Source organism: Narcine bancroftii, chromosome 3, assembly GCF_036971445.1.
Source record: "Narcine bancroftii isolate sNarBan1 chromosome 3, sNarBan1.hap1, whole genome shotgun sequence".
Taxonomy (NCBI): domain Eukaryota; kingdom Metazoa; phylum Chordata; class Chondrichthyes; order Torpediniformes; family Narcinidae; genus Narcine; species Narcine bancroftii.
Genome location: NC_091471.1, coordinates 299,722,720 through 299,749,582, shown reverse-complemented (window position 1 = coordinate 299,749,582; position 26,863 = coordinate 299,722,720). Strand labels below are relative to the sequence as shown.

The 26,863-nt window shown below is 40.2% G+C and overlaps 1 protein-coding gene and 1 pseudogene across 22 annotated transcripts in view; one reads left to right on the top strand and one right to left on the bottom strand.

The window, feature by feature from the left end:
• Nucleotides 1-23,757, top strand: part of LOC138758977 (transcription factor 12-like) — a 135,198-nt gene extending 111,441 nt beyond the window's left edge. For 12 of the 22 annotated variants that reach the window (XM_069928675.1, XM_069928681.1, XM_069928680.1 and 9 more), the window contains 10 exons: nucleotides 1,289-1,436; nucleotides 2,031-2,095; nucleotides 2,275-2,353; nucleotides 2,565-2,638; nucleotides 4,270-4,476; nucleotides 6,598-6,718; nucleotides 8,081-8,243; nucleotides 11,776-12,008; nucleotides 18,474-18,619; nucleotides 21,871-23,757. In XM_069928675.1, coding sequence (XP_069784776.1) covers nucleotides 1,289-1,436; nucleotides 2,031-2,095; nucleotides 2,275-2,353; nucleotides 2,565-2,638; nucleotides 4,270-4,476; nucleotides 6,598-6,718; nucleotides 8,081-8,243; nucleotides 11,776-12,008; nucleotides 18,474-18,616 — 1,233 coding nt within the window. In that variant the 3' untranslated portion in view covers nucleotides 18,617-18,619; nucleotides 21,871-23,757. Of the gene's footprint in view, nucleotides 1-1,288; nucleotides 1,437-2,030; nucleotides 2,096-2,274; nucleotides 2,354-2,564; nucleotides 2,639-4,269; nucleotides 4,477-6,597; nucleotides 6,719-8,080; nucleotides 8,244-10,005; nucleotides 11,006-11,775; nucleotides 12,009-14,533; nucleotides 14,758-18,473; nucleotides 18,620-21,870 lie in introns of those variants that run through there. The other 10 variants (XM_069928674.1, XM_069928695.1, XM_069928694.1 and 7 more) reach the window with 7 other exon arrangements.
• A 1,360-nt stretch (nucleotides 23,758-25,117) lies between these two features.
• On the bottom strand, nucleotides 25,118-26,247 carry LOC138756529 (DNA-directed RNA polymerase III subunit RPC6 pseudogene; annotated as a pseudogene).
• Between the last annotated feature and the right edge of the window lie 616 nt (nucleotides 26,248-26,863).

Sequence of the window (26,863 nt, the reverse complement as noted above, 5' to 3'; positions counted from 1 at the left end):
GCCCACTGTGTTTTTACTTCAACCACAGTGTCTGCAGACTTTCATGTTTACTTTTACTTAAAATTCAAGCCCACCAACCACCAGTCTTGGTAACATTCTCCGAATCTTTTCTGAACCCATTCCAGCTAACTGATATCTTTCCTATAACTGGGAGACCAGAACTGCGCATTACAGGTACACGATCCTTTATCTGGAACCCTTGGGGGACGGTGTGTTCCGAATTTTGGATTTTTCCGGATTTTGGAAGGCCCACCCGAATTGTGCTGCTGTATCCACCCCCACCCCCTTCCAGTCCCTTGGCCGCCTCCCCCAAGCGCCAGCCGCCTCTCTCCCCACTTACCGGATTTTGGAGCTTTCTGGATTTTAGATGTCCGGATAAAGGATCGTGTACCTGTACATTCCCAAGTGTGTTCTCACTAACATCTGAAATGTAAAATTTAGAGGAATTTGTGAGTCCTCATGCATGATAATCTAAAGGTTAACCTCCAGGTTCAGTCAGTGATAAAAGCAGCGAATGCTTTTTTGGCATTCCTGGCCAAAGGAATAGGATATAAGAGTGGGAATGTGATGTTGAGGCTTTATAAGGCACCGACGAGGCCTCAACTGGAGTACGGGGTTCAATTTTGGGCTCCTTATTTCAGAAAGAATATGCTGGCATTAGAAGAGGGTTCAGAGAAGATTCACAAGAATGATTCCTGGAATGAAAGGATTAGCATATGTAGAGCATTTGACAGCTCTTGGACTGTACTCCTTGGAGTTTAGTAGAATGAGGGGAACCTCATAGAAGCTTTTTGAATGTTGAAATACCTAGACAGAGTAGATGTGGCAAAGCTGTTTTCATGTTATTGGGGCGGGGTCTAGGGCAAGAGGCCACCCTCTTAAAACAAAGATGCAGATGAAGGCCAACCTTGATTTTACTGCCACAGGCAGCTGTGGAGGCAGGTGGTTGGGTGTACTTAAGGCAGAGCTTGCTGGGTACCTGAATAGGCAAGATATCAAAGGTTATGGGGAGAGGACAGGAGTTTGGGGCTGTGGGAGAATGGATCTGCTCATAATGGAAAGGCAGGGTGGACATCTGCTCTTATGTCTTGTGGTCTTGTACATTTGTTACATGACCTCCCTGTACTCTGTTCCCTGACCACAGGCAAGCATGCTAACCTCTTCACTACTGTCTCCACAATTTTTACTTTACAAATATCCAAATGTTACATTTCCTCGTATTCAGCCCATTGTTGAGGTTGAGAAAGTTGTCAAATGGACTTTTTGTATCAAGATTTTTCTTTTGCAGGGCTATCCAATGCACACTGTACCACCAACAGATGTTAATGGGAGTCTTCCTTCTCTGTCGGGTTTCCACTGTTCTAATAACACAGGTTCAGCTGCGTATGGCGTTTCATCTCACACACCCCCAATCAGTGGGACAGAAACCATCATGAGTACGTATGTTTTAATTGCGCAACTGAAGTATTGCCTCCATTCAGTTGGATATTGAATCAGGATGCCGTGGATAACTTGAGCATTGCTCGCCAGACGAAGGAAGCAGATTTGTTGATCTACTTTGGCCATGAAATGATTTGAAGATTTGTTACCCTTTTTTTCCCCCCAAGTTTATGCAGTGGCACTCCCCGTTGTAATAACTTTTGAAATCCAGGTTTGTCAACCCATACATTTTATTTCTTTTGTCACTTCCATAATCTGGTTTCTCTCAAGTTTCAATATTTCTCTGGTTTTCTTTGTTTTGTTTAACCAACTTATTTTGGTACTGTCCAAAAATGGTGGGTTTGGGTTAAAATCACTCTGGGGCATTTCTCATTAGAGAATGTGTTTGTGAATCCCATTTTTTTTTAAAGCAAATCATAAAATTTGGAGAAAGGGCTGTTATTGGGGCAGGGGCAAATTGTGTGTGTGTGTGTGTGTTTTTAAAAATATATACTCCCCTTTCTGAATTACATTTAGAACTTTTACTGTGATATAGAACATTAGCTATATTTACTGCTGAGTTTCCTATTAATGTACTTTTCTGCTTTTAGCTAATAGAGGAAGCTCAGCTGGCAGCCCACAAACCTGTGATGCACTGGGAAAGGCTCTTGCTTCAGTAAGTTATCTTATAAGAAGTCATGTTAAAATAGGGATTTATTTAACACTCCTTAATTAATGTACCTGGCCTATTGTGTGAATGAGAATTTTTACATAGTTAAAATTTGAAATGCTTGCCATCCACAATCAGTATTGATTGTTTAGCATTTGAAATTTCATTTTGGGATTATTTTCCAGATCTATTCACCAGACCATACCAGCAATAACTTCCATTCAAATCCATCCACACCCGTTGGCTCCCCACAGGCAATTGCAGGTATTTATTTTTCCCAGTGGTCTAAATTGTGGTCTTAATTTACAAAAATGCTATTTTTTGTCTCTTCAGTGTGTATAAATTGCAGTGTGTATAAATAGTAGTTTTATTCTTGAAGATGGTACTACTGCTCCACCCAGTGTTCAAAATTGAAACTATGTGCCCACTGCAGTTTTTGATTTAAAAAAAAAATTGGTTTGTCTTCATTTTACAGGTACAGGTCAGTGGTCGAGAACTGGGGGCCAGGGTGCATTGTCACCTAGTTATGAAGGGACGCTACATAACCTGGTAGGATTTTCTTAGTTTTAGTTTCACTGTTTAATCTGGATTGTGCAAAACTGCATGGCAATAATAAGCTTGGAAGAGAATTTATGACCTGCACTATTTCTCCATTTAAATGGTCTGTGACATACAGCACGATAACAGGTCATTTCGGCTCATGAGTCTGTGCCACCCAATTTACACCCCATTAACCTACACCCCCAGTACATTTTTGAATGGTGGGAGTAAACTGGAGCCCTTGGAAAAAATGCCCACACAGACACGCAGAAAATGTACAAACTCCATTTAGTTGAATTTTTTTTAAATTATGGCTTGTTTTAAAAAAAAAATGATACTGTGGACAAACTGATTCTAGTTTTTTTCTCTTCATAAACTGTTAAAAAAATTCCGTGAAAGTTTGTTTTGCTGTTCAGTCAAAAAAAAGGCTAATTTGTGCCACATCTTATCCAGCTTTCCTTCATGTACTTTGATACCCTAAATTGAGCAGAATTTTAATAAAGTTGTTAATTGCCTTGAAGTTAAAGGTTTCCACTATTGCAGAGAGAGGCTGACCCAACTACTCTCTGAAGAAGCCCAGCATTTTATTCTGTTTTTCCCAGCTGCAGAAATAGTTGCCCCTTTTTAACCTTGTTGAATCCCATGACTATTCAAAGCTTCTCTAATTAAAAGTTTATTTTCAGTCTCCACATCCTTCAAGTAAAGATAAAACAAGTTTGTACAACTTAGACGCCTAGTTTAAACCCAAGTTCTGATCTAATTTGTGTATCTGCATTGTTTTCTATGAGACTAGTATACCTCCACAAATCTCACAATGCACAGGCGAAGAACAAAACCTTCAATTTTCTATCAACACATCTTCAGTTTTGTGTTGCTAGAACAAAAGTCCTAGCAATTTTGCATCTCTTTGTAGGTTCCCAACCAAGCATTGCTGGCCAGCATGGCCTAGAGCTAAGCTGCTTCCTCTCATTTCAGGACTCTTTTTGCCTCCCACCCCACCTTCCTTGCAAGCGCCCGCCCACAGAAACGCACATCTTTCCTGTGGCTTTTGAGACATTGGCTATGCTTTTGCCACAAAGTTTGATATCTTAAATGCTTTCCTTGCTGGCCCTTCATCTTTCCCCACAAAGTCCATGTTGGTAATAGTATTATCACATCCCTGTTTTCACCACTTTCTAGTTGTTGGACCTGTTCATCTGTATTCCAGGCTCCAGCCTGCCTCTAAGGTGTTCATCAGCCACAGAAGAACAAATGTTGCCTCAGCACAAATCCAGCATGGTTCAAGTCTCTCCTTGCATTCTAAGTCAGCATTCTTTTTGCACCCGAGCTCGCCCCTTCCCGTTTCCCTTCCTGCGTACAGGTCAGAAGACTTTTGCTTTGTGCTTTCCCTCTACATCTCTTGCAACCTCCAGATGTCCAAAAGTGTCCCTCCACAGGAGTGCAAGTTTATTAAACAATCTTTGATGAGGAATTTTGTATCTTTTTAACTAATCCTTTAAATTTAACACTTCCAGTGAATTTAATTTTAAAAAAAACATGTCTTTTCAATCCAGTTACTTTGCTGCAATAGTCAAAGCAGTTAGTGCTGCACTTTTTCTCGTCTTTATAAATTTATTTGAGCATCTCACTTCCTTTCCAAGCAGCAGAATAAAATGGAGGATCGGCTAGACAGACTGGATGATGCCATTCATGTGCTGCGGAGTCATGCTGTTGGATCAGCAACAGCCATGTCTGGTAACCATGGTGACTTGCATGTATTAATAGGACCATCACACAATGGCCCAGTTGGAGGTATAAGCACAGGATTTACACCCCCAGTCTTGCTGCCATCCAACCGACATTCCATGGTGGGTGTTGTTCTTTCTCGGTGATCATTCGTCTACGTGGGGTTGTTACAAGATTGTTTTACTGTGGTGGTGGGTGGAGTGAAACTTGTCACTTTTTTTGCGCGTTACTTTGAAGTGTCGGGTTTATTTGTCACATAACATCTATTGCTGGTTCTGCGAGCATTTCAACTGGTTATCTTTAGCACTTGTGTAAAGAGCCCACTTGCTGTGTAGATTTGCAATTAACTGGTACCAAGCAAAGGCAGCATGAGGGCACTGTTGTGGGGTTCATTCAGGAGCCTGATGGGGACTATCTTTAAGCCTCTTGGTGTGTGCTTTCAGTCTTGAGCCTTCTCCATATGGGAGAATAAGTTATTTTAAATTTAGACATACAGCACGGTGTAACAGATCTGTGTTGATCTTTAAAGTTAAAATCTTCAGTTATAAAACATATATTTCTTTGTAAAATAAGTTATAGAATTAAATATATTTCTAGTGATTGGATTGTGGGTTTGATATAGGGTTGCACAGAGGTAACATCACATTTACTGTACACTCAGAAGTGAGGTAATTTTTGGAGTTGTCTTGGAAAGGCAGAGCTAAAGGAACTGAAGTGGATTTTAATTGATTGAAGAACAATGGAGTGTTTCCTATATTAAAAACTGAAGTATTCAAGTACTCAAGAAGAACCGCTGAAGGAGGCCATCTATTTAAACAAAAACAGGTTTTTGCTTCTGGTTGTCAGACTTTCCGGAGACATTAACCATTAAACAGATGAGATCAGAAGTTTGTGGGTGTGAAAAGGTTGTGTTTTAGATAGAAATTAAACTGAAACGGAAGTGATGTCACATCATATGATTTTAGAGAACCATAAAAATGAAGGCAGAGAGACATTTTGAAACTGGTTGGAAGAAACCATACTTCCAGTGAAAAGACAGGATTGAAACAGAAGTCTCTGGAAAGAAAGGAAGATGCTGTTCTGTATTATATCATCCTTATCGTAGGAGATGGTGGCTTTTAAATAAGTCAGACCACTTCCGACTGATCTTTAAGAAAAGAGAGGCAGCCTCATTTGTGTCCAGAAGATGGTCACTCCTGTTTGAAAAAGAAATTGGAAAGATCACAGTTCCGCAACCCTAAGATAGGGGAAACTTGTGAAAAAACTTGCAAGATTTAACTCTGTGAAAGACAGCTCATCAAGAGACTTGTGAGTTTAAAGAGATCTGAAGATATAATTGGGTTTAAGGTAGAGTTAAGTAAGAAATATGTTATTAATAGCTTAATAAAAACCATTATTTTGAATTTACCTTTGTCTAGTAAATTTTACTTTGTAAGTACTAATATGGTTTGTTAGTTTGTAACAATGGTAACAAGCCCTTCTGGCCCACAAGCCCGTACCACCCAATTCACCTACAACCCCTGGGGGACGTTTTGAAGGTTGGGAGGTAACTGGAGAGCCTGGGGAAAACCCATTCAGACACAGGGAGAACATACCAACTCCTTACTGACAGCCTGGGATTCAAACAGCATTATGGTGTTGAGACACTTAAAATTAGAACATCAAGTCTCCAAGTATTGTTACTTCTGTGTTGATCATTTATTTTAGTATGTAAATCTCTTCGTGGCAGCATTTTACAACAGGAAACTAGCCCTGTAGCTGGCCAAACTCATCCACGCTAACAAAGTTGACATTCTTGGCTAGTACCAGTTGCCGGCATTTGGTCCATATAATTTGCAATAGTCTGCAAAGCAACTTTGGACAAGGGAAGAGCAGGTTAGGCTTTGCTGTTTGAGGTTCAGGAGAACAAGAGGTTATCACTGAAATAAGATTTTAATGATTGTGTAAAGTAGAAGTTAAAGTCTATAAACAAGGAGGCCTAGTTCCAGAATAAGGTATAAAATGGATGTGTAATTTCTGCTGAGAATTAAACATTTTGAGAGCTGTGAAGGTAGAGTTCATTGACCAAGATGCAGGATTTTGGACATTAATCAGAAGTGGAACTGAAGCCATGGTCAAATGATGCATGGTCTTGTTTGAGGACCATGTGGCCTGTTCCTTGCTCCTGTTCCTTTTTTTTTTGTCATGTCTGCTTTTGGATCATGCGAAACACGTGCATCTTAAGCTGTTGTCTTTTGATCTAGGTTGGAGCTCATGAAGAAGGCTCGGGAATATCTAGCAACCCTAGTGTTCTGCCTAATCGTGTATTGCCATCTCAGTCCAATGCACTGTCGGACCATAACCGACCTCAAGACACTTACAGTGGTTAGTATGCACTTGTACTAATAGAAACGCATCAATATATTTGCATTATGTTACACACCTATTTCTTTAAAGTGGATACAAATTTGTGAGCAAAACGATTTGTAAATGGGACAAATGTTTAGGAACTTCAAACGCATTAATCGTAGCATTTAATGTCCCGTCTAGTTCTGATCTTGCTTGCACCCTCAGCCTCCCCTTTCTAAAGTCCACAGGCAGCTTGATTTTTGATGAGAGAAGAGTTCTGGAATCACATAACAGGATTCTCGATCTCCATTCAGTATTCTGACCTGTTATCCCATGTTATTAGGCCAACGACAGTGATGTAGTCAGCACATATGTAGATTCCATTGGAGTCGAGCTTAATAGAGCAGGAAACTATATTCCATTAAGTGGAATTTCTTAAATCAAAGCTTGGGTAAAATACAGTACGGGATGGTGTAATTCTGCACACAGAGGCTGTGTTGCAATTTTTGTTTCGGGGTTGGGGGGGTAGTTTTAAGTCAGAGACAAACTTCAGGGAGTCAGTGATGTAATAGCATTAAATTATTGTTAACCTCTTTTAGAAGTGAGTCACTGTACTTTGACAGCTTTGGGAGTACCGGACTGAACTTGGTCCCAGCATCTGGACAGTAGCACACATTCTGCCTTGATTGTCTACAACTCAGTGGTGTAAACACTGAACTTCCCAAGTTTGGGTACCCACTCTCTGTTTTCTTTCTCTTGTACCAAGTTTCTCTTTTTCCAACCCCTTCCCATTACAATTTCATTTCCCCCTCCCACCTGGTTCCATCTGCTTTTTTGCCCACACACTTGCCTTTGGTCTCCTATCTCCTCCTCCACCTGGTTCCATCTGCCCTCGTATCTCCCTTGTCTGATTCAACTTCTCATTCCTGATGAAATTCCAGCATCAGCCTCCATTCGTCACCTTTCCTCCTCTGGCTCCACCTGCCCATTTCCCCTATTTACTGGGTTCTGTCAGCCCCTGCCTCACCTTCCCTCTCTCCTCTTGAGTCTCGACCTGAAATATCCCTCTTTCTCCACGGATGCAGACTGATCGAGTTCCTCTGGTAGATTTTTTTAAAAAATTGTTTATTGTCCTATCCTGAGATTCATTGAAAAGCTGTGCTAACTAAGCAAGTCAACCCACACTTTAGTAGATCAGCATGTGTAAAATCAAACTAAAATAACAGAAAAGTTCATTTTAAAAACTATACATAATTTTACCAATAATAGGATCGTCTGATAACAGCCAGGAAGAAACCATCCTTGAATTGTCACTGAATTTTTGCTCCAGATGACTGTGTCTCCCTTTCAAGTGTCTTTAAATTGTCTGACTTTCCTGTGATTGTCATCGCTGTACAGGAATGACCAGTGGACTGCAGAGATCAAATGCTGGTCAGTCCACTGCTGATATAAAATGTGAAGAGAAGGAGGAGGATGAAAATCACAATTCCTCTGGTTCAGAAGAGAAATCCGACGATGAGAGGAAAGATTCCAAAATGTCATCAAGGGCATCAAGAACAAGGTATTATTTTCTTTTTCCTGGAAACTTTTTTCCATTCTTTGTTTATCAATTTGTGCTTGTTAAAAATTGTGCAGAAATGCAGAATTCTTGGAGCATTCCATCCCCAAGGTCAATGAAAATTTGTGGAAAGTTTGGGCAAAGTCAGCAAGGCATTGAGATCTGTTTGGCTTCTTTCATTTATACTGGAGACCTGGTGAACTGTCAGGAACATTGTTATCACAGGCTGGTACCCAAAAATGTTAACAACGCTTGTGGAAGTGCACACTTTGGTCTCCATGCAAGATGGAGGCGTGTGAAGGAATTATTTATTCCTACTCTCAATAAAGACATGGAAGAAATTCATAAGTTGTCATTTTTCTTCTGTGATTGGTGAAAACTTTCTTCTTCCCATGTTCACTGGTAACCTACCAAGTTAAAGCACATGTCCTGAGGAATTTAGAACCACCAGTTCAGAATTGGTGAAAGATTAGTGCTGACTTGCCTAATTTATACAATCAAAACTCCTTGACAAGCAATTTCTAAAATCCTAACCGATTATGTGCAGATGCACTGGCCAATTTGATTTTTCCTTTTAAGCAGTCTCTATTGGGCATAGTGGTAGGGTGATGGGGAAGTGGGCTATCAGAATGATTTTCCTGTGAGTTAAATTGGGGAGGGGGGGGAGGAGTTCCAGAATGTAGTCAATATATTGGGTGCTACTTAATTAAACTGTAAAACTTCAGCTGAGTGTGGCAACTGAAAAAGAGCTCAATGCAAACAAAATATTGCTGATAGATATGATCTCTAATACTAGCTGATTTTCTAACTGGAAATAGGCATGTCCAGTTTGTACTTTTTGTGGCACTCACGCCAAATCTTTGTAATTAATGAGCATTCTGTGTGTGGATCGAATATTGTCATGGAGTGTAGATTTTTGCCTCTGACATCATCCTTTCCACACAAATCCATGGGGTGTTAAGACAATCCCCAAGTGTCTGATAGTGTTGGTGTAAGGTGGTGGTGCCCACTAGTGTCTTATAATGTTATTGCAACAGAAGGGGAGGACATCTGAAAATCTCACAAAAATGAGATTAAACTCTTCTGTTGGACTTTGTTCTCATATTCGGTATGAAAAAACCCTAAGGTTTCTAAATTACACATTTTAATCAGGGAATTATTTTCCAGTCTAACATGAAAATAATGGCTTCAAAATATTTTCCCCTATTCTCCTTTTTATTTCAACTTATCTGCCGTTTGTAGGCCTGGGGATAACTTTAAGGTGTTGATGAGTTTAAAGCTAACAATTCTGTTGCTTTCTATTGAGGCAATAAGATGAAACAGAATTGGCATTTCATAAAGTATTCAGCAAATGAATTCAGTGCTTATTTTCATTTGCAAACTCATTCGTTATCAAAGTTGTAGAGAGCATAGAAACTGGTCTGTCACCCCATTGAGTCCATGCCAACCATCAAGCACCTATTTACATTAATCCTCCCCGATGCATTTTATTCTCGCCACATTCCCATCAACTTCCCTCTGATTCCTTCCATTCATTGAAGACATCTGTGTAAGATGCTGCATCAAGACTCCATCACCTTGGTTACAAACTCTTCTCACTGCCATCTTTGGGCAGTAGGTAAAGAAGCCTGAAAACCAGCACCTCTAAGTTCAAGACCAGTTTCTTTCCAACAAGCTCCTGAATGTCTACACTAATCACAGACTGACCCCAACACCTACTCAAAGGACTGTCTGCACCTATTACAAGTCAATATTTTTGCACTAGGTTTACTGTGAATGTTATATATCTACAAGGACTGCCTAAAGAAAGCTCTTGGTGCCTGCCACATTGACCACCGCCAGTGGGCTGATATCGCCTCCAACCGTGCATCCTGGCGCCTCACAGTTCGGCGGGCAGCAACTTCCTTTGAAGAAGACCGCAGAGCCCACCTCACTGTCAAAAGACAAAGGAGGAAAAACCCAACCCCAATCCACCAATTTTCCCTTGCAACCGCTGCAGCCGTGTCTGCCTGTCCCGCATCGGACTTGTCAGCCACAAACGAGCCTGCAGCTGACGTGGACTTTACCCCTCCATAAATCTTCGTCCGCGAAGCCAAGCCAAAGAAAAGAAATATATCTTGTGTATTTATTGTCTTGTTAATTTGATTTTTTTTAAACACAAATGCCTGTTCATCTGGAGCAAGTGCATTGTGTACCTGTACATTGATAATCAGTTTATTGTCAAATACATTTTCCCACTCGTCTGCATATTAGGGACAGTCTAAAGTGGCCAATTAACCTCACAATCAGCCTATTTTTTGGGGATGGCGGGGTTGTTGGATGGGTTGCAGAAAACTGGAAAAAACTCATTCTGTCTCAGAACGTGAAAACTCTGCACAGCAGTTGAAGTCAGAATTGAACCTAGTGACCAATGGACCTAACCTGCAAGCCTTTGCAACATGGGAGGAAGCTGAAGCATTGGGAAATCATGGTGTGATACCACAAAAACGGCTTTTTTTACATATAAAATTCAGTTAATTGGCATGTGAACAACCATTCAGCTCTGGTCGTTCACACTGAACCAAGAAATGTTAAGTCAGTGCCAGCATCCTGGATCACAAGGAGGTGAGGCCTGTAGCATTACAGCATTGGTATCCTGTGTGATGTAGCATTACAGTGCCGGCATCCTACGTGAACCCTTTTAGACAGAAAGTCATTGCGAAATGCATCAGCTCTGATACTACCTACCTTGGAGGTATCAGATATGGGATGAAAATGACCACCCCCCCCCCCCCCCCCCCTTCTCGCCTTCATTACGTATATCCAGTAGGTGAAGCAATTAAAAAGCAGTTAATTTCTGTCATTTAATGGTTGTGTAAAAGGGACTAAACTGATATTCAGCCAGATGAGTCCTGGATGAATCCAATCAGTGCCAATGGTAGAAATTGTAAGTGTCTCTGTGTAATTGTACCGGTATAGCAATTTTGGTGTCACTACTGCTCGCAATTCTGTATGTTCCAACAGTTCCAGAAAAAGTGAAGATTTTAACATTTGAGCCCAAATTCTGGGAATGAGATTGACCAAATCTGCAAAGTTTTAATTAAGTGCTCTTTCTCTCACCCAGTGAATGAAGCCCAAAGTAAGGTGTGGCAAAATGTCTTGCAGATGCACCCAAACAGTTCACAAATTTGTACTATTTGTACTTGTAGGCAAGTAAAATGCAAACTTGTACCAGTTTGTTAAGGATACACTTAGGTTTAATGTAGGATTTGTTAATGTATGAAATTGTAAAAAATTTTTGTAATGGAAAAAATGTGCAAACTCATTGAGAGCCAATTCCTAATATTCAGAATCATTTAACTTTTAGGTGAGTTAAGCTGCTTAAATTTTTTTTGTCCAATTGTAATCTTAAATCTGTGCACGTAGAAACTATTAAATTGAAGAGCAGCAATGTTTTATGTGTGTTCCAGACATTTGAAGTGCGGCATGCAGCTGCCTCGATGACTTTCACTTGATATTTTGTTCTTGAGGGATGTTTTTATTATATTTTGGTCAGTAGTCAAGATGATGACGAACACCTTCTCCCAGAGCAAAAAGCAGAAAGAGAGCGGGAGAGGAGAGTAGCTAATAATGCTCGTGAGCGCCTTCGTGTGCGTGACATCAATGAGGCCTTCAAGGAACTTGGACGCATGTGTCAACTCCACCTTAACAATGACAAGCCACAGACAAAACTGCTTATTCTCCACCAGGCTGTGTCAGTCATTCTCAACTTGGAACAACAAGTCAGAGGTCAGTTGGCCATAATGATATCAACTGGCATGGGGCTTTCTGTAATGATGAAATACGACATGCCTAAAGGCTTGTGTTCCCTCTGCCATTCCCGTTTTACAAAACTAACTGTGGCAGAAAATTGGATACAGCGTGAATATTCATTTTCCTGTTTTGTGCTTTTCTTGGATCACTTTCAGTTGTGGCGATTACGTAAGCTGGGAGCTTTGTGTAAAGCTTGTGAAGCAATACATTCAGGCAGGTCTCCTCCAGGACTGTTACCCAGCATGACTTTTATTTTGTGAGAGATGAAATTAGATGACTAAATCATTTATGAAATTCTGCTGAACAGTCAGACTTTTTTTGAAGCAATCTTTTTAGTATAAGGTTGCACCAGCCAGACGAGATTTCAAATTCTTGGCTTATCTCAGCCAGAGCAGCAGTAAAGGCACTCTTGTTAGCTTCCATAACTTGGAAAGTAAAGGGGAAACTTTAAACCAGTCCCTGCACCTATTGCTCTAGCATGTGCATCTCCAAGAAATGGGATTGAGCTCATCGCCAATGCAACACCAGGTGCCTCGTGGCATCAGCTACAGTAGCTGCTTTGCTGAAAAAATGGAAGAGAATTAAATTGCTGTGGGAGAAGGGGAAGATCCTGTTTAATCTGGTCGCCTCGCACTTTTTCTGAACACATACTTGCGTGGGGTTGTACATTGTTAACAATTTGCTGGACAATTGTACCTCATCTTAACTTGATAGCAAACAGAATATCATGGCTTAGTTTTCTTCTCTTACTTCAACTCCTTTTAAAAAGAAACATAACTGAATTTTCCTTCTGAATCTTTAAATTTCCTCATGGATGTGCAAGCTATATCTAATTTTGATGAGTAAATGTTGGATACTCCCAGAGCAAAATGTAATTGTACCAACTCTCAATTCCCAAATTTAAAGAGAGGCCTCAGGAAAGAAATAACTGGTTAATCATCCATTACTTCACATTATTGGGTTATATTCAGCTTCACTATGACAAAGGTTCCCCATGGATTGACCTGGCATCATTGGTCTTGCAACGTCTTTGCTTCATTGTTGTGTATTTCTGTCGCATCTTTACAGATATGTCTTGGATTTTAGGATCTGTCGACTATTTCTTGTGCATCTTGCTTCTCCCCTTTCCAATCTAAATGCATGGAAATCTTGGCATCCTCGTGCAATTTAACAGTTCCTTTGCGGTTCATTACAAACCTAGATTTGGGACTGTTTACGTGCGGCCTGCTTTTGCTCATGATCTCCAGAACAAATGTGTTCTACGCTCGTGTTCCTAGCCTGGATGGTCCCAAACCACATCATTCACTGGCTTCATTCTGACCTCGTGCTTGGCAATGTTCAAGGCTGGAAATTGATACAGAGCTATTGAACCAATCAATCTGACAACTCTGATTTGATACAACAGTTCCAAGTTCTGATTTACTTGGGTCTCTAAAATATGAAATTCTACCACTGACAAATTAACTGGTCTTTTGACTTAAAAGACCCAATGAAAGCATGCCTCAAACTACCATGAGTATGAAAGGTGAGAAAGAATTCCTAGTCGGCCTCGCTTAGCACATTGAGAGAAATCGGTGTGAAGGAATTTAGAAAGTGGACAGCTGAGAACCTCATCCATTCACTGCGGTCATTGCAAGCAACAAAGAGACTAAATAAAAGAAAGAAGTGTATAGAATCAAATAGTAAAGTTTTGAGAAGTAAAAGGGCTTAAAAGGCAAATTTGAGCAGGTTAGCATCCCCCGTGAACTGTCGATTCAGATAGTAAGGAAATTATTGTTTGATTATTATAGTTAGGTTCTGCTCTTGTGAAATTTTGATACTTTTCAAAGAAATTTTGAGTTGATTTTTAACAACTAAAATTCCATAAAGAACAAAAATCTGAATGTGACATTTGGACCCGTCAGGATAGCAGTGCTGAAGAGCTTCTGTAGAAAGTGCTGTTCGTGACAGTTAGTGCTGTTGAAGAGAATTTTAAATTAGAAACTTGCTACACATGATCTTAAACAGTTGCCTTTTGATTTACAAAGACTGCATCCATTCTGGATTGATTCCAGAAATTTGCAAAAGGGCTGCTATAACAGAAGATTATTGAGAATTTATTCCTTGCTGCTTTTTAAAAAAAATGATAAAGCCACTTAGTTGCATATGTGCAACTAAGTAAATAATAGCAACTCCTTGATCAGATATGTAATCTCCTGTACCTATCTCTTTAGCAGTTTGCTCTGGGTGTGTTAAATTGCTGCAAGACGACAGCACATCTTTTTTTTTGGCTTTCTTTGTTTATAGGTGTTTGTGGTAATCTGATTCTACGAAAGTTAACAAATTCAGAAATGCAAATTGGTGTAGTTGAAACAAATTTGACACCTAATGATACTTTTAAATTTTTAAAAGGTACACTATTATTTAGATTTGATGGAATCGTTGTGCACTAAAAAATATATGGCTTTTTTTTTAAAACTGCCACCCCTAACTAATACCTGTTGGCACTGTGAACTCTGCAGTACTGATGAAGGCTTTGCAGGCGAAGAGAAAGAGGTGAAGGATCGTGAAAGGCGAATGGCAAATAATGTCAGGGAGCGAAGCCGCATCAGAAACCTTAATGAGGCTTTCAAAGAGTTGGGTCGCATGTGTGAGATGCACTTAAAAACTGATAAAGCTCAAACCAAACTGATCATCCTACAGCAGGCCGTCCAAGTCATTCTCAGCCTAGAACAACAAGTACGAGGTAGTGTACAGTAACTAACATTGTACTGAGGGCAAACACTGACTGTTCCTGCCATGTTGCACCATTTTTCTGATCACTGCATTTAGATCAATTGAACCAGGCAAACTAAATTAATTGAGTTAACAAACCAAATTTTATCTATCAGAAAAGTATGAATTACAGGTTTGTTTCCTTAATTAATACTGGTAAGTCAGTATGTGAAGAAATTTGTACAGGTACATTAGCATTTATAAATTGGATTGGAATTTGCCCTTGCAATGACTACAAAGCTGTCAGCGCTCACTGGTGTTACACTCAATAAAATCCTCCTCTGACTTGATTAAAATCCAGAACTTTGTCGCTGATTATCTATATTTACAACAATTTGCTGTAACAGTAATCAAGGAGACAGCACAGAACCACTGAATTGACATGAGTATTTGTGCATTATTCTTGCTGAAAATTGGAAAAACCACAAAAAATCTGCAGATGCTGGGAATCCAGAATAGTACTAAATGCTGTAAATCCTCAGAGGAAGAGAAATTGTTAACGTTTCAGGTCAAACATGTGGCTTCACCAGAGTTTTTCCAGCATTTTCTGTGTTTATTATTGTTAGTAAATGGAATTAAATGCATTCCACTTAATCAGTAAACTATGCCTTGATTTAACCTAACTATTCTTGAAAAAAATAATTTTGTGTGTGTGAAAGCTAATTCCTCTGGAGTTGTTAATTCTACATGTTTAATGTTAATGTCAAAGTTTGTTACTTGAGTTTCGACTATCAGCTCTCTGAGAAATTATACAAAAATCAGAGCCCTCTTCTTCCTGCTGTCATGCTCTTTATGGCTGGCTTTCTGATTCCAATCATCTAATTGGGTAGCTTGGGAGACACCACAGGTTTCGTACAGAAGTTGAGGCATTAACTAGTCAGAATGGAAGAGATCTGTGCCATTCAATTGGCTGGGTGTTTGTTGGCACTTTGGAGGTCAAGGCAAGTGTTAATTGCTGACTGTAAAATCTGGCCTATTCCTGCTTCAGAGAATGATTTTCCAGCTATTCTCTGAAGCCTTTATTTGAAGTGTAACTTTTTTTGTTCACAGCTTTCCTGTAATAAATTTGACTTCATCAGCAAACTTGCCAAAAATCCAAGGTCAAGAAAGCAAATGATCTTTATTAAAGTAAACGCAAGGAATTTTTGGAAATAGCAGCGAGAGAATGGCAAGTTTGAACTTGACAACTGAGGAAAGCAGCTCATCCCCCAAAATAATATCATGGAGATTGTTAGTCAAAGGACGGAGCAAGTGTCCACCCAAATGGTTCATGCACAAAAGAATCATTGAGAATATAAATCAAAATTCTCTTCCCATGCTGCCTTACCCAAAAGCCAATCCAGCATTTCTGTTTTACTTTAATAATTGCGATATCGCCCTGGAAAAACTAGAAATTGTTAATAGCTAACAAATAGCAGCATGTACACATTTGTGTAGGAATTATTCACATCATTAACACTCAACATTTTACTTGGTTTATCTTTCCGTGCCCTTTGGCTTCTATTATTCACTAATGGAAAAGACAGGAGAGGCTTGTTCAATTCTCTAGTGTGCCCATTGTGGATAAAGCCTTTCTTCCTCTGTGTGTCCTTTGTCATTATCCTGGTCGTGCTTCATTCCATTGGGAATGCCCAATGTCCCCATATTACAGTTTGTGTATTAGTTTGTTTATTATCATCCAATTGTACAAGTACAGCCCAACAAAACTGTTCTCCAGTCCTTGGTGCAAAGCATACAAACAATGCACATGCAGTATGCATGTACATATTGTAGAGGTGTATATGTATGATGGGTGATAGGAGTTCTCAACAATTTAGCACGCCCTCTTTAAACTACTGTGAGTCCACGCCATTAATGGGGAAGAGGGAGACCCTGGTGATCCTCTCTGCTGCTCTTATGGTTTTCTGGATTGACCTCTGATCCAATGCTCTCCAGCAACTGTACCACACTCTGATGCAGCCGGACAAGACATTCTCAATAGAACTCTTGTAGAATGTTCACGTAATGGCGGCCAGTAGCCTTGGCCACCTCATTCTTCTCAGGAAATACAATTGCAGTTGTGTTTTCCTGACAACCAAGGAGATGTTTTGAGTCCAGGATAGGTTATTAAATGGTTTCTTAAATGGACTCCAAGGAACTTGCTGCTCTCTATTCTCGCCACCATTGAGATATTAATGTATAGTGGAGGGTGGGAGTCCCTCCTGAAATTGACATTCATCTCCTTTGTCTTGTTAAAACTTGGGTTGTCATTCTCGCACCATTTCACAAGATTTTCCGCCTCTTCTCTGTAGTACGACTCATCATTGTTGCTGATGAGGCCGACGACTGTCGTGTCCTCTGCAATCTTGATGACACTATTGGAGCTGGATCTGGCTTTGCATTCATGGGTCAGTCACGTGAACAGGAGCGGGCTGAGCACACGTCTCTGAGATGTGCCAGTGCTCAGCGTGACGGTGCTTGACATTTGGCTGCTGACCTGGACAGATTGTGGTCTTTCTGTTAGGAAGTCCAGAATACAGTTACAAAGAGAGGTGTTTGGTCCCATTGATGATATCTTCTCCACCAGCCTCTGGGGACTGATCATATTAAATGCTGGTCTGAAGTCAATAAACATATGAGGCATCGTTCTCCAGGTGGGTCAGGTCAGAGTGACAGGATAAGGCTATAGCATCATCACTGAAGCAGTTTCATCAGTAGATTAAATGGGTCCAATGACTCTGGGAGGTGTGCTTTGATACATTCTATCATCATGTGCTCAGCATTTTATAATGGTGGAGGTCAGTGCCACTGGGCGGTAGTCATTGAGGCCTGTTACTGTTGCTCTTTGGAACCAGAGAGTGAAGCAATCTTTAACATTTGCCACATCACTCGATGTAGTCTTCTGAGAACTCTAGAAAACAGTACATGATTGGAAGGGGGTACTTTGGTCAGCTTTGGAATTAAGTTCTTAGATATGTGAGGGCAAAGTAACAAAATATTAAGCTTGAGATATGAGAGCAGCAGATTCTCCAACTACCACTCAAATAGTTTATCTACAGCAGATTGTGAATATAGTTCTCAGAAACTATCAATGATTTGAACTTTTAAATCTTGTATATTACATAAATGAGTAGATTAAATCAACAAAATGAACTACTTGCTGTGACTAAGAGAAGGGACGTCTATATCTGCATTAGAAGAGCATTCACTGTTTGTTTCAGCCATACATCTGGGCTGTGAGAACACTGCAATTAATTTAAAGATTCAAAACTATCCCATGTAATCAATTTAGGATCTTGACACAGTATTTTAGAGTAACCAATTCTCAACAGAGGGGCCACAACACATTTAAGTAACCAAAATGACTGCTTCACAGGGAAAGGGCCCCAAAAACTTCGAACAGGGCCTGCCTGGGAGGGGGGGGCATAGCCACAAAAGGTTGAGAATGACTAAAGTATATATTCTTTGTAAATATCAAGCCTCCAAATGTTGTGAAAACACAACTACTATTTAATTATTTGCAAGGAATCGGCAACTTCAAATTTGTATCTTTAAAAAAAAAGTCATTGTGATGTAATTTCATTCAAATGTTTGTCCACCTTTAATTTGGTAAAAGCCAATTGATTCTGTTGATGAATATATCCGACGATTGCTGTCTTCGATACATTACTGCCATTTTATTAAAACTTTCTGTTGCTTCATCTGTAGAACGTAATTTGAATCCTAAAGCTGCCTGCCTTAAACGAAGGGAAGAGGAGAAGGTATCTGCAGTAGGAGGGGAGCAGCCACTCTCTCTATCAGCCGCACATCCTGGTCTGGGAGATAATCACAATACAGTGAGCCACATGTAGGAGGTAACATATCAACAGTTGAATAGTGAATGATAGAAACATCTTGTATAATATAAGTAATGTGAGTACTGTGACAGTTTGGCTAACAGGCTCCTGAAGGGACATTAATAACAAGTGAATCCAGGATAATCAGATTCTTCAATTTGCCTCTGGGATTATCAGGGAAAAGATTAGCCTCGGAACCAATTCAACAGTCCCTACTGGAAAACTTGCTGGCACAATTCTTGCCTGACTCCATTTCTGCCTTGCTGATGTTAGTTGGATCATTTGGCACATGACAAATACCTCCCCTGGATTTTCTGGAGTGGAACGTGAAAGTTTGTAGACTCTGACTGTAGTAAAAACTAAAATGTTGGAGGAACTCGGCCAGTCTCGCAGCCTCGATAGGAGGAGAAGATGTATAACTGACATTTCTGGACTGAGCCCTTCTTCAAGGGCTATCTTCTGCATGCAATGTCATGGAAGGAGGAGTTGGAAGTCCACACCACTGCTCAGGGCAGCATTCGCATTTCAAGTTAGAAACATAGAAGATAGGAGCAGGAGTAGGTCATTCGACCCTTCGAGCCTGCTCCGCCATTCAACGAGATCATGGCTGATCTTAAAGTTCAGTACCCCATCCCCGCCTTCTCTCCGTAACCTTTAATACCCTTATACTGAAGAAATAGATCTAATTCCCTCTTAAATATATTTAATGAACCTGCCTCTACTGCCCTCTGTGGCAATGAATTCCACAGATTCACCACCCTCTGGGTCAAGAAATTCCTCCTCATCTCGGTCCTAAATGGTTTGCCTATTATCCTCAAACCATGGCCCCGGGTTCTGGATTTTCCCATCATCGGAAAAATCCCATCTGCATCCATTCTGTCCAGTCCTGCCAGAATTTTATAGGTCTCTATGAGATCCCCTCTCAATCTTCTAAACTCCAGTGAGTACAATCCCAATTTGCGCAATCTTTCCTCATAAGTCATTCCTGCCATTCCAGGGATCAGCCTGGTGAATCGCCTCTGCACTCCCTCCATTGCAAGAACATCCTTCCTTAGATAAGGTGACCAAAACTGCACACAATACTCCAGATGGGGTCTCACCAAGGCCCTGTACAGCTGCAGTAAGGTATCCTTGTTCCTATACTCAAACCCTCTTGATATGAAGGCCAACATACCATTTGCCTTTTTAACCGCCTGCTGTACCTGCATGCTCGCCTTCAGAGACTGATATTCAAGTACCTCTAGGTCTCTCTGCACTTCCCCATCTCTTAATCTATTGCCATTCAAATAGTAATCTGCCCTCCGGTTTGTATTACCAAAGTGGATCACCTCACATTTATCCACATTGTAGTGCATTTGCCATGTATCTGCCCAGTCCCTCAATTTATCCAAATCACACTGGAGCTTCCTGACCCCCTCTTCCTTATCATCTGACTATTATATGCAACCAAGTGAAACAGGGTTTCTCCAGACCATAGTCACACACATAATACATAGCACATAATCACATAAATAATATAATTTAAAATAAATTTACATGTTTTGGTATGATTTAGTTAGAGGATGCTGTTCATCTAACTCAGAGTCTATGGTAGGGGAAGCTACTTGTTCACCTGGCAGCCCTAATTTTGATGCTCCTGTACCACTCCTTGATGATAGTGGGTCAAAGATGCTTTGTGCTGGGTGGAAAGGATCCTCAATACTTCTTTGGTCCCTATTTAAGCAATGCACCTGGCAGATGAGTTGAACAGAGGAAAGGGAAGCCCCAGTGATGCTCGTTACCCAAGGCCAGGATTGAACCCACAAAGCAATGAGGCATTAGTACCAACTGTGGAGCCACTCACCTATCCCTTTTGAAATGTGAAATTGTCCAGTACTTGTTGGACAAGTAAAACTCCCTGAAGTTTTAAAGGATTGAATCAGAAACACAAAGACTACATCATTTTAAATTTTCATGTTACAAAATAGTGATCAATATCCAGGAACCACCTTCTGAAAATATTGTAGTATGTGCAATTCTGATTTCATTGCTTGAGGAAGGATATACCGGCTTTGGAGGTAGTTCAGAGGTGGTTCACCAGATGATTTCAAAAAGGGTGTAAGCTTCTGAGGAGAGGTTGAGTAGCCTGTTGAATGTTTGAATCCTTAACCACATTGAACAATTTATTTCATATGTTGAAAATTGTAATTTGATTATGTTACCAATTTATACAGTCATTTGCTCACCAAACATGCTCAAGCAGACCCATAGGATTCCCATTTAAATAACGAGTTATTGTTAAAACTCTCATCCTTGTTTTCAGTTCAAAATTTCTGTGAATTTTCCAGTTTTTGATTCTGAATGGATTGGTAATAATTCTGCAAATTGGCAGTGGTGGGATGAACAATCACCCAGGCCCCACGGCCCCCACCCTTCGTGAAATTGTTTCATTTATTAGCCTTTGGCTGCGATGCCCTCACATATTCTAAATTTATCCGCTGGGTATGTACTGGGAATACACTAGTTGGTGTTTGCTTGGAGGAGGGGAGGAAAAACTTCATTAAAAATAATCAAACAAAACTTTACCTTTCAGAAGCTGCCTGCTAGGCTGAATAATTGGAAAAGTCTTTTAGTTACAAAAGGATAAATGAAATCAGTTCTTTAAATAAAAAGTCTCGATAAAAAAATAACACAGGAGAAGGGAGAGTTTAAAAAAAAAGTAAACCTCCCGTGAGCAATGTTGCATGAGCCGAGCTTTGCTGCAGGATGCAGACCTCAGACTTGCACGCGTACAAATTCATATATTGATTGACAGGTAGCATTGGAACTGGCGGTGCATGAATTGGTAGATGGGACAGAGACCCCGCTGCTGATTGTCAGGTGAATGCGGTACTTCGAGCCTTGATCGAGTGACTGGTGTATAATATACAGTATATTTAACAACATACATAATATCATAAAGTTATATGAATAAATTTTCTTTCCATTTGTAGTTTAAACACTTCCATGTTTTTGGTGATGTAATAACGTTGTCATTGACGTGGTAAATGCAATCTTGCAGGGAGTTGCGTTTGCAGTATAAAGTCCCTAAAAACATTACTACTTTTATATGTTTGGTTAACAAAATAGTACTTGCAATAAAAATACATGTACAAAAGTATTGAAATATCTCTGGAAGCTCAGACCCCTTTACTCTCTGGACCCCAAGGCGTCATCCTACTCAGCCTAATGGTTAATCTGCCACTGCAGATTGGCAAGCTTGCCTAACCATTCTCGTTTTGTTTCCCCAGCTCCATCTGCCTGGTTTAACTGAAGGTGGTGAGCAAGAATGACGCATCATCTGTCATATTTCTCCTTGAGGAAGAAGGAACCTTGTTCTGCCAAAAAAAAATGATAAACTGACAAATCCTTTTCTGGATCGCAATTGCAAATGTGAGCGTGTGCATTTGCCGCATCTATCTAAAGAGGGGGGACAGTTGATGCATATCATTTGAAGTACTGGATCTCTGTGCTGCAAGAGGTTTTTTTCTACAGCCCAAAGGGGAAAGGAAACCTTCCCAACAGTGGAAGAGAGGAGTTAGTGCCTGAGCTTATGTTAAATCCCAGTATGTTTTAATGAAACTTACAAGGATGTGAGGTTGTTTTGGAACAAAATTTCAGAAGTCCTTTTTTGCTTGTTTTGTAAGCAATTGGTCTTATTGTTTAAAAAGAAAATGTTTGATGTCCTTGGTTTGCAGCATTCCCAGAATATAATATTTGTCTTACTCAGTTGACACATTGACCACTCCGTGTCTCCCTGGGAGTTGGCTGGGGGCGGGTAAGGGATTGTTAGCAACGGACAAAACACTTTACAGACCTTCTCTGGCCCTGCCTGAACGATCAGTAAATCTGGAGGGACAACATAATGAGTGCATTACAAAAGCTAGTTCATTCATTTGTAGGGAGTTATTTTATGTAAAATGAGCAAAACTATATTTTTGCATTATTAGACTTTACATTGTAGTTTTCTAAGGTAGCTGGGCATCGTGTGTACTCAGAACTTGAAAGGTCTTTGAAGACTTTCCGTATGCGGCAAATAATGCTGCAAATTCTAGGTATTGTATGACCATAGGTTTGTCATGGACTTGTTCAAGTGTGGAAAAAAAGTTTCCACCTTTTTGTAGATTCCTGCACAATGTAATGTTCAAATGTTTTAAAAAATTCATACGAATTGGTTGTGGAATCCAAGGATGTGAGCAACTTGTATAACAGTGGCTTGCATTATGCCAAGCTGAATTCATTTCTGCATACTGTGGGAACGAACCAATTGCAAATGTAACACGGAATCAGTCTTCCACTGAGAACATATATTCAGACTTTCACCAGCCAAGCAGAAGACGCAGTACTTTTGACATAACTTTTTTTATTTTTGAAAAAAAGATGTGAACAAGTGGAAAACAGGCAACAAAACCATGGGACTGAATGAACAAAATTTTTGACATTTTAGGGTAAAATGCCTGACAACTGCATTAAATATTGTGCAGTGACATTTCTCAGCTCATTTTGAGTATTGCGGATGTATGTAATAGTTTTAAAAAATTTACATGTGGCCTTTTCATTCTTGTACTTGTGATGCAATGTGGACAGAATGAAAAATGACCAGTGCCTAACATTTCATTAAAAGCCTCTTTTTTGTCTAGTGCTTTTTTGCTAAAAGACTTGCAGTATACCCTTACAAAGTGAAATTTAAGGAAAAAAGTTGGCTTATTTTCACAACAGCGGTCCTTTTATACCATAAATCTTGAAAATGTCTTGGATTCCGAATGTTACTTTTTGTAGATTTTTACTGTCTGATTCCAGAAGTTTATTTTACTACATGTAGGTAAAGCTTCTTCTAGCGCCCATACAGTACTTAAATGTTGCACAATTAGATTTCTGGTTGTGTTGCTTGAGTGCCTCAAGTTCCTTGTGTTTTTTTGTATTTATACAAGCATCAAAACAGCTGGCTGGAGTATTCAGAAAGGTCGTTTAAACCATTTCTTTTTGTTTTAGTAGTTACGAGAACTGTCCTGTATATAACAGTAATGTAGCAATAAATGTGCCATTTTTATAACAGGAATGCCCCTCCTTTTTAATGTCCGTTTAATCTTGTATACCCGATGTCATTGTAATAAAGGGTTTACCTTAAATTTAAAGAAGTGTTTCTTTAACTTTTATCATGGTGTAAGTTAGCAAATGTTTCATGGTGGGGTGGGGGGGGAGGGGGGGGAGAGCTATTTTAATTTCCATCTGTCGTCTTTGTAATAACAGCAAAAAGTTCCCAATTCAAAAAGAAATTCTGAATGAGTGGTCTCATTATACTGTTTGTAGTAGAGTTCTTGTAATCCTACTCATTCGTGGCTTGTGTTGGTTTGGATTATGACATTAATGACTTGTTATTTTAAGGAAAATGTTCATCAATTGTTTGTGAGACACTTGAGATTTGAGGCTTTCCTACAGTTGAAGGACTAGGATTTTTATTTTAACTGATCACGTATTTTGGCGGGGGGTTGGGAGAATGGGAGCAGTTACGCATGCAGCTACTGAAATGTCTACTTGTCACATCTTTTGCCTCTTAAGCCTCCTGCTCCAAGCCAAAGCTGTGGATTCAAGTTCTCCCTCCAAGACTGATGGAATATAGAGGTTCCTATCATTGCTGCTCCACGGGTATAATCCTGTCTCAGAAAGACTTAAGTTGAGACCCCACCTTGCGAATGGACATGATAGATTTGGTGTTTTACCATGGTGCTACTTGAATACGCAGAAAGGTTTCGCCTGAGCCCTGATTAATATTTAATATACAATCTCATGATCAGCTGACTCGTTACAGAAGTACAGCTGGAGACATCAGGAGATTGTGAAAAGTATTCTTCCTTTTCCTCTTCGGCATCCCATATCTATATTGTACTTCTGCATCAAGCCCATGTGCAGAACTTCAGCGCTGCCATTGGAAGGAAGGACAACGTTCATATTCATTAAATGGTGAACAGGAGGCACTCAATATTGTGCTGGGCCAACCTATTGCTGCCACCATCAGATAGACAGCCAAACAGAGGTAGGTCTTCAGGTTTACACAGAGTCAGAAGTGGAATTCACTCGGCAAGATGATGACTGTTACCATGAAGGAGGACCTACCTCCACTGGAGGCTCTGGGCTGGTGTATTACTAATGGGAAGTCGCTCAAAGGGACCCCTCTGGTAGGATGGGACGGTGGACACCCCTGCCCTGAGATCGAACCCTGTTTGCAAAGGGGCAGCTGCAGGAAAGATGGCCTGAGCTCATTGGCCTTGGGGGTGGGTGGGAGGGTGCTTGAGGGTTTGTCTGGGAGCTGAGATTGGGTGTGTTGTCTTTTTCCCCTTTGGAAATTTCATCACTTGAGAGAGGCTTTACTTGTATGTCTCCATTCTAAGTTGGTGCCAAACTGCTACTCCCCATACAATGTAACTCCGTTATCTGACGTCACATGCATGTGAATCACTTGTGCATTCCCATAACACTTCCCCCCCCCCAAAAAAAATTGTACTTGTAAATAAGTATAAAGTTAAATTGAACGATGTGGACACTACAGAGAATTTAACTATAACTTCCACTGATCATGGTAACTGCATCCTGCACTAATGTATCATCTGGAAACAGAAAAATGTATTAACTGGGAAATTACAAAGTCTTTAAGTTTGCAGCCCATAGTCTTTGAGATGCACTGAATAAAGTTTTCAAATCACTGCACCTAGTCTTCTAAAATATCCTGGGCACATCCCACAAGGGGTCTCTCAGGTCAGTGGGTTTGATGATTGGATTGACTACTCGATACAGCTTCATTTGGCCATCAACGGTGCCTCTCTTTGCAACTATAATGGTCATCTCTTTCCATTGTATATCAATGTTGTCAGAATGGTTTCTATATCTTGCATTGACAGTTCTCCCTTCCTGATTCCCACTTCACATTGGGGTTAGGGTTTTTCATCATGAGATGAAGCAAATGAACTGTTCCTTTGTACTATAGGACTCTCTCCAGTGCCACTTCAACATTATTTTGTAAGAACTTGAAGTACTGTTGGTTCAACACTTCCATAAATTCTGACTCATTCACTGTACCAAGCTGCACCAGTCACTGCTCGGTCTGGGTACAGGTTGTACAACATGTATACCTTTCTCTTTGAAGCAGCCACTGACTTCACCACTACTTAGTTTTTTGCTTTCCATGTTCTTGTTCTTCAAGATTTTGTTGATCTCTATTAGAGGGAGGTTTCTCTTGTACCAAGTATCTCTGCTCCATATTCCTTTATTTCCAGCATCTTCAATTATTTGATAAACCAGCTTCTGGTTTGCAGTTTGGGAATCCATTTTGCAGTAGACAAGACCAGCAGTGCCCCTTAGCTGGCTTATAGAAAGAAGCCAGTTGATGACCATTGGTGTCTTCTGTGGTTCAGCCTATGGCATGTCATTCTGAATAACTTGGTCTGTGATTACCTGTGGAAACTGCTGGTAAAAGTCCAAAATCCTGGTTTTCAATGCTGAAGGATCAGGAGCCTCTTGCTTAACTTTCACATCAACCTTTTCCTCCATTTTAAGCTCAGTATTTTGTTGTGAGGTTCTTTTCCCTTAATCCTTTGGTGCTTGATTCCTCTCCAGCATCCTCCAGAGCTCATTATCTTTTATTTTCCCTTTGCTAATTTATTAGTCTCTAGTTGCTGATTAAGGTTCTCTTGAATTCCCAGACTGCTTTTCGAAAGCATTAGTTTTCTGTTCTTAATTCTCCGCATGCAGTGTTACACTGAGACATCTGTAGTTCCTCACCGTTTCTGCCTTTCCTGTTCTCTGTGTACCTTATCTTGTTCCTCTTGCTGCTGTTTCCTTTGCTCATGTTCCTTGAAGTTTTTAAAGTTCATCTCATTTGCCTTAAGTGCCCTGAAGATATTAAATTCTTTGAGTGTCTGTTCCTACAAAGTGCCCTTCTTTTTCTTCATTAAGTGAAGGAACGGGCATCTTCTTGTCCCACACTAGGTTTGATAGCCACTTTTTTGTAATGTAGGACAGGATTTGCTTTGTGTACTAGTTCCTGCTGTAGTTTAGCAGTTTCATGTTCTTCAGCTTCTTTCTTAAGTTTCTCTTGCGTGGCTTCTTTTTCTGCTTTGCTCTTTTCAAAATCCTTCTGCTCTTTTGCACACTTTTCTGTGGCTAATTCAGACTCCTCGAACCATGGAAGGAAATATTTCTATTAATGATTGGTGTGCTTTCTTAGGTTGAAACGGCTATACAACAGAA